The sequence below is a fragment of the Rhea americana genome, unplaced genomic scaffold (genome assembly GCF_003343005.1).
Source record: "Rhea americana isolate MKP2758 unplaced genomic scaffold, rheAme1 scaffold_32, whole genome shotgun sequence".
Taxonomy (NCBI): Eukaryota; Metazoa; Chordata; class Aves; order Rheiformes; family Rheidae; genus Rhea; species Rhea americana.
This window is the reverse complement of record NW_028186446.1, coordinates 3,104,889-3,117,035: the sequence shown is the minus strand read 5'-3', so window position 1 is coordinate 3,117,035 and position 12,147 is coordinate 3,104,889. Positions and strand designations below refer to the sequence as shown.

The window sequence follows — 12,147 nt, the reverse complement described above, 5'->3', positions numbered from 1 at the left end:
CGGGCACGGCCGAGCGCCCCGGCTCCTCAACGGCGGCCGGCCTGACGGCGCCCCCGGCCCGCAGGGGCGCCYGCGGCGGGAGGCCCCCACCTCGGATGCCGCCCCAGCCCCACCACGGGCACACGGACCAAGCACACCGGGCTCCGGGGGGGAGGCCGGCGGAAAGGAGCGTGCCAGCGGGGGAGAGAAGCACGGGAGCGCGAGCCACGCTGCGCAGCTAACAGCTTACCCAGCTGGGCTCATTGCTTTGTAGCCAATTAATAAACCAARTAAATGAATACAAATGTTTGGAGCAAGAAGATGCTATTCTTGAAGCTCCTAAAAAAGGTTTTGAGTTTTGAGCAGAGCACRGCTCCTAGCGAGCAGGTGCCTGCAGCTCCACAAGCCACAGCCGCGAAAGGCATCGTTTCGCCCAGGTGCGGGCGGAGACTAGCTCAGCCACTCGTTACAGGTGCGAGATGAAACCAAGCAGCAGCGCTCTCAGCAAACTGGTACGGAACAGCCCGTTCCATCACACTGGCACTGAGGAGAGGTGCACAGCTCCATGCGGCCTCAGCACTCCACCGGGCACCTAATTTATAGCCAGTCACAAAGTTCAGATCATGGAACTTCTCACATCACAGTTCAGCTGTAACAATAAGCATGTGAAAGAGAGGAGCGAAGGCCAGGTTATGAGGAACGAGAATTAAAAGGTTCTTGAAAAACAGCCCCCTTGGAGTCTTTTTTCTTCCTCTGTAGTACAACCATATGCATTTGTATCCTTTATATTTTAATTCATATATATATATATATATATATATATTTAGATAAATATAAAATACTATTTTTTCCTCTTTCTGGGCTCCCTAACAACGGGCAGCTGTACACAGAGCCTCCCTCTGAAAATTAGCTTAACATTTGACAGTCCATTGAGTTTTTATCTGTAGGGACCTAAATTAAAACTTATCCAAGGCAGGCAATAGGATCAGTTTAATCTGTTCACTGAAGCATTGCAAATGGAATAACCCAATTTATCATCTGGCTGCTTGGCTCTAAGCTTGTGAGTGACTTAAAACATTAAAAACTCTAATGTGAAAATCTTTAGGACCATTTGAATTTTTAGGCTATTAATACCTGTCATAGGGATGAAATGATACGTCAATGTCATAGCTCAATAGTGATCAACGTCCTCTGAACAAAGCCAGCATAAATACAGATTATTATGTGGTTCTACATCCAGAAAAACAACTTGAGAGGGGATGTCTATTAACAATTGCATGAAACCTAATCAATGAGCTTTCTATCTGTGTAAAAAAAATAAGATTTCTGCACAAAGGTGACAATGGCACAATTAGAAAAATTACTAAGAAACTCTTKTATCTGGCCTCAAAGAAACCATTCGTCTCAGGGATTCTTCCAAAAAGACTACCTAGGAAATATTTATTAAATCAATCAGGCTTTATCATGTTCATTCCTTCTAGAAAAGCAGCCCAGAGAGAATAACTCTCCAGGACAAGCTCAAGCTGCCACATAAATTACATTATTTTCCACCTAACTTTATGCCACAGTAAGTTACAGCTTGCAGTCCACCATGCTTCACTAGTTTCAAATAACTAATATGCTCAAGGCCAGTCTACTCACTCACTACTGAGGGAAGTGAGTAGCCTTGGCTGAAGTTTATTTACTGCAAGTTCATTTCCTCATTCCTTTAACTAGAGATACAGAAAAATTCAGAWTGTACATATGAAGACCACAGTTTCAGGGGGCTTCAAGAATGGCCAGAYTTAGCACTATGAACTTAGTGCTCACGCACCTTGCAGAGGCAGAGAAAGGAGCTCTGTTAAGCCCCATAAGGTATCCTTCTACCTCTAAACTTTACTAACTATTGCTACTTAAAAAAGTAAAATTTATGTAAATTCAACAATTCCAAGAGGTGTTCAGAATARAAGTACTTGTAGAAAATTGAGATAGAGTGAATCATGATGATAATTACGCAGAGAATTTCAACACTGCTAAAACAAACCAATTAGATATGTAAGAGAATAGACAGCATAATTAGCACATCCATAAGGTAGAACACACTACTCTAATTCAGTCCTCTTGCCCAGATCAAAACACATGTTCAACAGCAAAAACTCTTCAAGGAATAATGGGCCAACACAATCATTTAAGATGTCATGGACTAGACATTTTTTGCATGTTTTGTTCAGTGAGACACTTCTGCATAACACTTGCATCACATGTGGTGTCAAATGTGCAATTATTCTTGTGAGTAGTTTGTATCATACTTTCTTGGAAAGACAATTTACCCTGTCAAATTTAGCAACACACACACTTTCTTCCAGGACATGATTAGTGCCACCCAAAGCAGCAGGTGTCTCTTACCTAATGCCACTAACCGTATTAGCGRAGGGCAAGTTGAGGGGAACACTTGAATTTTTGAAGGAGTCATTGCTAAGTAAAGTAGCATTTGCACCCACATACTTCTTGCATCTTTTTGCCTTCCTGTTTTATGCAACTAGAAGCTTACAGGTAGAGCAACCTASAGCAATTACTTGAACTGCATTTCAGAAGAGTCATTTCACAGCAGTTTCAGATGACTTGGCTAGTTATTTTCATGAGCGTCTTACTYCTACTCTCTTTTGTTCTACATCACCTGCAACACCAAAAACAAAATTGCTAATGATGCAATACTTGCACGGAGTTGAAGTAAACACCTTCTGCATTCCAATCACAATCAGCCCAAAGATTTAGAAGCAAAGACATTGAAAAAGTTCATGATCAAGATGGTCTTAACTGGTACTTCTTAGAGAAAGAAAAATATATAAAAAGTTTGCAAACTAATTAGAAGCTGAAGTTCAGCATTAGCCTATGCACCTCTACACAGACGGAGGCAGTGGCAAATTCCGCAGAAGGCAACATGCTCGTCCTCATTCGGACACAACTTCCCTACCTTCCTCATCAGTTGAAAGAACCTAGACCAACATAGTGTCAATTTACAACCCTCCATTCTGCATTCTAACACGTATGTTACGAGAAAAGCTCATCCTAAACTCCAAAAGGATGACTCCTGCCTGACAGTGCCACTCAGCAGGTGTATTGTAATATCCAACCATAATGAAACAAAATTTTATATTATATATATATTTATATACACATACACACAAATTTAAATTGTTATATGTATAAATAAATTTTATTTTATGAATGTCTCATGATATTGTATATATATAATTTACTTAAACATATATATGTAAATTTATATATGCACATATAAAAAAAACTCACTCAAGACAATTTTTTTTTTTTTTGCTGCTGATCCATAGCTACAGAATGAAGGGCCACAGGAAGGTTTGTGACAGTCCCTTATCTTTCACATCAAATACCCAGGACATTCCTTTGATCTTTTCTTCTCCAAAGCATCTACAGAGTGCCTTTTAAAAAACCTTCACTCTACCAAAATAAGCATTACACTAAGAAAGCAATTCCCTTCACGAAAAGAGAGTAACAAAGGCTGATCAAGGCAACAAGTTCTAATCACACCACCTAATGCACTCCTGAAAACACATTCAACTACAACTGAGGAAACAGAAAAAAACAAAATACGAAATTCACACTTTTATATAGTTTGAAATGCATACTGTCTATAAGAAAAGCATTAAAAAAAAAACTCAGCATTGTTTACCACCATAATTTACTCTTTGTGGCTTAACATTTGCATACTGAGGATGAGCATGTTAACAACCGCAAAGTAATSTCATTATTAACCCCACAATGTTGCTTTCAAAAATACAAATTGCCCATCTTACCCTTATGTGACAGTACTTACTAAGCAAAACCTACTGGCTTGGGAAAGAACAAAGCTGACAATAGCAGAATGTCTTAAAAAAAAATAAGTACTGTGATTCTGTATAATTCTTAATATCCACTATTTTCAACAAAGAAAGAATATGCCAAGAATTAGGACTCCTCAGGAACATGAAGGCACAGACAAAGCAAGCTATCTCAGTCAAAAAGATGTAAAAACAACTGTGCAGAAAACATCCCTGCAGGTAACTCTCTTCTAGAAGGCTTGCTTTGAACTTCAGATTTGCCTTATCTATAGACTGTATCGCAAACCTAAACTATTACACACTTACATCTCCTTGTGACTTGACAGAATGATTTGGCATTATAACATAAAGTAGAACAAGTTAGCAGGTGAATTATTTGTCTTCGTATGGTTGAGGCAGATTGGAATTTTTCAAGGTTGTTGCAGAACAGGTTAGTGCACTGGCTAATATGAGTGCATACATTCAGAGGCATTCAGTAAAATACCCAGGTAACAATTCATTTACTTGTTAAAAGCAAATAAACAAAAAGTACAGAACAGAAAAAAAACCTCACACTAAGATGGGGCAGAGTCATCATTTTCATGCACTTTCCAGCAAGCAACTGCTCAGCAGACCAACAACTTTCAGATATCAAGGCCCAACAGAATTTTGCTGTTATTTTCCTCAGGGGATGAAACTTCAACATATTCCTTCCCCCGTTCTCTAGATTGTCCATCCAACCTTCTAACTAGTTTGTCATTCCCCATCTCAAAAATATGCTTTTGTCCCTAGGCCTATCAATAGCCCGTGCCCTTTCCAGTATTTCATACAAACTCTGCAGTCTTTCATTCTATGCATCTTTCTATAGCATTAATTCAGCTTTTGAAACTTGAGGTAATACATGCCCTAAACCGATTCGGAAATGCCATTTCAAACGTGGAAGTATGATGAAAAAAGTACATAATATAACCATTTTGTAGTCAGAGTATTATTTGATTGGTAAGCTTGAGACTTTTGTTATTCAAGATATGAACAAAAAATGCTTTTGAAGTGTGCCAAGAGCACATAACAGCTTCACACATTTCCTTCGGAAGAACTGCCTGCAGTATTGTGAAGCTAAGCTTTTACTCATTGCCTTTAAAAAATTACAGCTTTTCTTTATTCTCTTTACCTTTTTATTTAAAAGGCAATTCTCTTTACCAATCTTGTCCATTATTATAAAATCATTATTCAGCAGCTTTAGCTTATATCCAGCAAAGCTGATCCTGTAATTAAAATTTCTGAACAACATCAATACGTTGCTATGGTATTGAATACAGTTTCAGTTCAAAACAAATAGCTAAATCTAAGGGCTCAAGACTTTCAGCTTCTTTGATAATACTTAATCTCCATGACAGTAACTCATACCGTAAACACAACCAACAACTCCCTCCTCAAAAAAGAGATTCCTGTTTTCAAGATGGCACATCAGAACTTATGTCCACAGTGACAGAAGATATATTACAGTGTCTCATCTGGTCTGCTGTAATTTGAAAAGTAAAAGTTCTAAAATAAAGGGGCTAGCGGGCTGAAAGAGGCATTCCTTCCCTTAATGGAAAAGGGCTGGAAGTAAAGTTACTGTGCTGAATGGCTTGGGGTCATAACCAGGAGTTGCACTGTTCATAACACAGATCAAGAGAATCTTGAGTAAAGTTAGTGTTTTCACTTAGTCAGACAATTGGGAAACTTTACCAGAGTTTCACTGACGATATTTTTTTTGAGGAGGAAGAAGTTAAAAGCTAGCAGCTCAGGAAAGTACTCTGAATACACTAGTTAAAGAACTACTCACCTAAAACGTTTAGGAAGGAAAAAACACACCTTAGAAGATGGAAAAATATAAACATTTCAGATAAAAGCTTTGATGGAAGAGAAAGTAGTTTTCAAGTTTTATACAGTGGTATGAAAGAAAACAATAGTCTAATATTAGAGTGATGCAAGAGAATTTTCCTTTTTTGTGGATTTTTGCAATATAGCTGGTAATTATATCAACTTAAAATCAGGTGACAAGTTTTAATGTTGATGAAATTTTTCAGGCACAGAATTTAACAACTTTAATGAGATTCTGTTTGCATAACACTTGCAGATTATGTTCTTGCATTACAAAGGTTTGACAGTATCCAATTGCCACAGGTTTATTATTGCTGTCTGCCATAAACGTATGAAAAAAATGCAAATTAAGATGTGCTTGTTTTCCCATTGTTAACTGATACAAGATATAGGCTTACTAGACACGTAACTTCAAAGTACTACAGAACGAAAATCCACGCAAGATATCCTCTGTCTACTTTTACCTGGATATTCAACTTGGCCAAAAAAAAAAAAAAAAAAAAAAAAAAAAAAAAAAAAAAAAAAAAAAAAAGCCTGAAATTGGATGCTCAGTGGGTGACCAGAACATGCATCATCTAAGGGTGAGACAGCTTTTTCAACATCACTACAATTTGATACATTAACTCTTTGAAATTATATATTACCCACTGTCTAATAGAACATTATGACAATTCAGATACTGTTATTTGATTTTTTTAATTACATGGTAACATTGATTTTCTGGTCAGCACAAGCATCATACTACACATTACTTTTATACAAGGCAGCACAGGATTTTTTTTTTTTTTAACTATTACAAAATAAAACATCCGAATTCAATCAATTATTTAAGCTACTGACTTAAATTGGTTAAAGGTAAGGCCCAAATTACTGAGTAATAAACATAATCCATAGCAAGTCTTGTAAATCATCCACTCAAATCAACAGCATAGAAGAGGGAATCAAAAACTGTGACAAGCCTCTCCCTCTCAAAGACAATTCAGCCTGATTTGAGGCAAAAGTAGGATAATATCATGTAAGCCATGAGACATATATATAAAATAATTAACTTTGTGTTGACTTTTAAACGTTACAGTTTTGTGTACATATATGCTGCAGATGAAAACCGTGAATCTARGAAATAAATACACAGTATGAAATCCATGAAGAGACTGAATATCAAGACTAATATTACTAATATTACACAAGATACCTGTATAGCATTATTTTCCAGAGTGACAGAAAGTAGAAGGCTATTTCATTCTCCCCTTACAGCARAAATCCTAAGGCAAATTAAGATCAGAATCCCAGTGAGAACTCAAGAGTTCCAAAAAGGAAATTTTAACACATCTTCATTTTGACTCAGTGCACTGTTCTGCCTCACAACTCTAATCATTTTAGAGAAATACTTTAAGATTTTTCAGCAAGAAATAAAACTGTCAGAACAGCAGCAAACTGGTGTTCAAAACAAAAGCCCAGTTTCATCTAAATATAAAATGAAAAACTACAAGGGAAAAGAAAGGAAAAGACCATGTATCATACCTTACTAGGAATCCGAAAGCTTTCAATAGGACTGAGGTCATGAACACTCTCCTGAGGACTCCTTAGACCCTTTGAAAGGATTTGAATAGTCAGTTAGGATTCATTAGTTTATGTATCTTGTTATCAAACTGCACAAATCTTAGCTCATGTTGAAAGAAATACATTTACAAATCCTTTAATAAATTACACTGCTATAAGGCTGGAAGGCTAAGGCCTTATTCTATAAACATTTGATTAATTTATACATGAATAGTCTCATTTAAAGAGCCAAGCATTTGCAACTTTATGTTACAACATGTACCTTCTCAGTAAAGTTCAATTAATTAAAAAAAAAAAAAACATGCTTAGTACTTGCATCCTCCTATCAGCTCCCAGCTCTATTGCTTTATATCTATGGGTTTTAGACACTTTTGCATTTTTGAATGTACTCTTCTCCACTGACTTGATGGGTTAGTGGAATCATATAAAGTTTCATTCAAGCTAAGTGCTATCTATTCTAGCATGATTATATTATATTTGTATGATAGAAGAGATCTCTTTTCTACAAACTACTAGAACTGGTTTTCCTTATGCATAACAAAGTGGAAAAAGGTTTATAATCCACATCATCTGTTTCATGTAATAATTACTCTTTAAAATACATAAAGTCACATAAATAAAATATGTGCTAGTAAATCTGAAGCTTTCTACAGGAAGCATCAATTAACTACAGAGTATAGTATGTGGTTATGAAATGTTTAACACACAGTTTTATTAAACAGTATCACAGAATATTCTTTTTAGCACATTTCCTGCTAGTTTTGTAGTAAAACTTATTTTCTTCTAGAATCAGAAACAAGAAGGAAGAGGTGAACTTGAATGTTTAAGTTTCAAATACAATTCCGACCCCAGCTTTGCTTGAGACTTCAAGCAATTCACGTCAGCCCTGACTTTTACACAGACTTGCCTGCTATCCTCCCCAACTGATATCAATGATACCATTTCTAAGCCATTTCAAAAATTAGGCTTTGGGTAACTATAATATCTTTGAAATGAAGGGAGCTATGCAATTATTAGGTAATCTTCAAACAAACACTAGCTTATTAAAAAACAGATTGTAGTGAGAGAAGTTCATTTTACCTCCTTCAATTTAAAATAAATGTTTTTTATCTGTTAAAAGCAATAGTGTTTTATAAGTTCATCATTTTTGTGGTAACTATTACACTTCAAATTTGTTTCACTTTCCTACCATGCAAAACCCCTTCTTGTTGGTTTTGGATTCTCAGATTTTCTTGCTTATCATTTAAAAACAATCTTCCTTTCCAGTTACCATCAAAGACAACTGACCTCTATGAATCAGAAATTCAAGCTATCAAACAACCAAAACAACTGCTGCATTTCTCATATTTCACATATATTCCCCTCAAAAATTTGCAGTACTTATGGATTATTTTCAAAAAACAATAAAAAGGTCCACTTATTGAATACTAAGTGGAAATTAAGTCTTTCCAAAGGCTGAAAAATGACACAAGTTATATAATTCTTCAGACTACAAAATTCAGTTACTCCTCCACCAAACCTTGCCCTACAAGGCAGGCTTCCATATAATTCTTCGGACTACAAAATTCAGTTACTCCTCCACCAAACCTTGCCCTACAAGGCAGGCTTCCCAAATATGCTTTAGAAAATATTAACATATCCACATATACAAATGTATTTAAAAGTATATTTTTAAATAAATGTTATGTTTTTATATTCAAAAAAAATTGTTTCATGTAAACTCATTTCCCAGAACCCGAACTGCTGGGGCACAGAAAGACAGAACTGGATTTGCAGCCATTAGGGTGGGAGATGATGATTCATGTTCCCATTGTCAATTCAYTGAGCAAGAGTTGCTTCTCCAGTTAGTGCTCAAATTATTCCATAAATGCCCACAATTCCTTTTAAGCAGGCTGAGAACTGATCATTTACCACTGTACCAACCATATTTCTGTGCATGTATTCTGTGCCTGTATTTCTTTCCACTAAGAYTAAGAACTACAGACAAAGGACAGAAACATAAAAGAAACTGCTAAAAGGGGTTAGGATAAAAAGTTCAGAGAAGAGGTGCCTAAACTCAGTGAAGTCTGGAGCTAGAAATGAGCAAACCACATTCAAAGTGATGATACAGAAGATCCTTCCAGCAGGAAACAGACTTCAAAGTGATCAGTTGCCTCTTGGCCAAGGAATGAACTGATAAGGAGTCCCCAAGCACAGCTCTAAACTGCCATAACACAAACCTTATTACTGGTTCCAGTATAATAGTGAGGGGAGCAGGGAAAAAATAATAGGTTTCCAAGCTAATCTCCATTTTTAAACTCTGTCTCCAGTATATGCATTACATCTCTAAAGATGTAGTTTAGAAACAAATAAAATTCAATTACTGACTCCCACCATTTTCTGCAGCTACCTAGAATATTTGATGTGGCTAATGGGAGGGSTGATTTTTAAGCAGTTTTTTTAAGTTCTCAAATTTGCGCACATGGGTAAGCATGCTTCATTTCAGACATGCTTAGCATGTCTGAATGACTCAAATGCTCTTCTAGAACATCCCTTTAAAGAAGTCAGYACTCCAGAAATACCCAAATATAAATTACGTCCACTAAGTCTTCGAGCACACATTCCTCTTGTGAGCATATAAATATTCCCCYAGCATCTCCAAAACCCAGCCTGCCTTTTCAGCATAAACATTTACTGACAGACAAAGCCAGGCTAACGTACCACGGTCTGCTGCTCCGAAACTACATGCGGGGAAGGAAACCGACACAGAAGACTTGCGTGATGTGATACTTAATGCAATACATACGTTATATACACATAACGTGTATTCTGTGGCTGTATAAACAGCATGTTRGCACCTGTGGACAGTTCCAACTGTTAATTAAAAACAGGAAAATGGAGGGAGAACGGGATGCGYGGACGCCCAAGGGGGCTACAACACACCACAGCTCCCCTCCTCGCGCCGCCGCAGCCCTCAGGAGGCGCCCCGGACCCCGGCGCCGCTCCCAGCCGGGCGCCTCCCCGACCGCAGCCGCTCACCTGGCGGGCCATGAGCGACTTGATCTTCTGCATGACGATGATACTGTCACTGCCACTGCCACTGCCACTGCCACTGCCACTACTGCCGCCGCCGCCGCCGCCTCAGGCCGCGGACGCTCAACAGCCGCGCGCGGCCGCGGACTCCAGCTCCCGCTGACACGGGGAAGCCATGTTGCACGTCACGTGACACGGCCGGCCCGCTGCACCCTGGGACGGGTAGTCCCCGCGCGGGGGCAGCGGCCTCCGCGCGGGGGCGAGCGGGACGCCGAGAACTACAATCCCGTCACCGCCTCCGGCCGCTCCGCCGGAGGGGCCGAGCGCGCTGCGCGGGAAGGCGGGCTGGAAGCGCAGCCACCGCCTACTGACACGCCGGGCCGGGCGGGGGAGGGAGGGACAGCGCCCGCGCCGACTCCCTCCGCGGCCGCGCAGGGGCCGGGCCGGGCCCGGGCGGCGGCGGCRGCGCTTCCCCGCCCCCCGCCGAGCAGAGAGCCGCCCGCTTGGGGAAGGAAGCGGCGCCTCCGAGCCGTGCGGGAGAGCGCGAGGCTGCGGGGGCGGTTGCGGCCGTTGGCCCCTCCCCGCTCCGGGCGGCGGGGCGCGGCGCGCTGCGCAGGGGAGGGCTGTCAGAGGGAGAGGAGGAGGAAGCGGTTTGCTTCTGCCACCGGCTGCTTAGAAGGCCGCCGAGGCACGGTAGCCCCCAGAGGTGATCTGCCTTGGCCCCTCGGTTTTATTTGTATCCTGATAACACTGGCTTTTCGGATTGCGGGAGTGCGCAGTAGGCCAAGTATTTCTCTTGGAGGTTGCACAGACGTTATAGGGTGTTTGTCACTTACTCTTTGGACTTGGAAAGCAATTTTCTGAATAAATAAAACRCAGAGGTGACACTCAAGAGTAAGGCTACCAGTGTATCCAGTGCAGCCTAACTCCAGAGAAGACTGTCTCCCCCTTTGAAGATGCTACATGTAGATCAGCGCAGCACATGTTTCTTAATACCACTACTCAGCTGCACAACTGCCCAAGCACCTGTTGCAGAATATGTTTGAAGAAAAAGGGTGTATTTCATTCTGTATTAGATGGCAGGATGATGAAATGAACTTTGATTATTCTTTAACGAACTTATTTGTTCTGKCTACCATTGAAAATAACATTCTTAGTTATTTCTGCACAAAATCTCTAGTGAATTTAACACGAAGTTATTAGTAATAACTAAAAATAGCTGAAATACCAAATTATTCAGAATATTATTACCACAAATAAAGTTGCTTTAATACAACTTTAATGTGGTTGYGTCCATTAAAAATAAATACGTGAGCTTTGATTTGTATTAAATCTAAATGCTATTTAACAATCAGTACAAACTAGAATTCTATAGAAAAAATAAATTCTATAGAAAAAAACTCAGGTTTTRTAAAAAGTTAAAGATACGACATGCCTAGCCTACAGTTAAGTGGATTAAACAAAGATTATAATCAACAGCATTCAGGAGGAGCAGGAGAATAGATGCTTGAAGCCCCTGGGAGTATATAAAATGTCCTCTTCATCTGCTAGCTCACATGGGCAATGACATCATTTCTGCTGGGATCACTGTTGTATATRCTTTTGTTGCTCTGAAATAACTCACGTATTTCTTACTTTCGATTATATGAAGTTGCTAAAAATTCTGGAAGGTTCTGGAAATTTTCATCTTCTTTTAACTTCAGTAAAATTCAGAGGTTGGTTAGCACCTTGCAGGACCCCTGCTCTTAACACCGGCACAGGCACATAGTAGGTGGGAGAAAAGGAGATGACTCCTTGCAATCAATCCCTCCTACACAAGGCAGGATACAGTATAGMCTTAGATTTGTTAATCCATAATAGTCTGCCTAAGTGCTGTACAGTGAAAACTTAAAGTGTGTTTTTCTATGGATAAACTATC

General features: G+C 39.4%; 1 protein-coding gene across 1 annotated transcript in view; it reads right to left on the bottom strand.

Moving 5' to 3' along the window:
- VPS50 (VPS50 subunit of EARP/GARPII complex) overlaps positions 1 to 10,415 on the bottom strand; it is a 98,292-nt gene extending 87,877 nt beyond the window's left edge. Inside the window, exons 1-2 of the mRNA XM_085310507.1 lie at positions 10,236 to 10,415; positions 7,179 to 7,247 (exon numbers count right to left, since the gene is read on the bottom strand). Of these exons, the coding sequence (XP_085166633.1) occupies positions 7,179 to 7,247; positions 10,236 to 10,268 (102 nt within the window). The 5' untranslated portion in view covers positions 10,269 to 10,415. The remainder of the gene's footprint in view (positions 1 to 7,178; positions 7,248 to 10,235) is intronic.
- Positions 10,416 to 12,147: the final 1,732 nt, after the last annotated feature.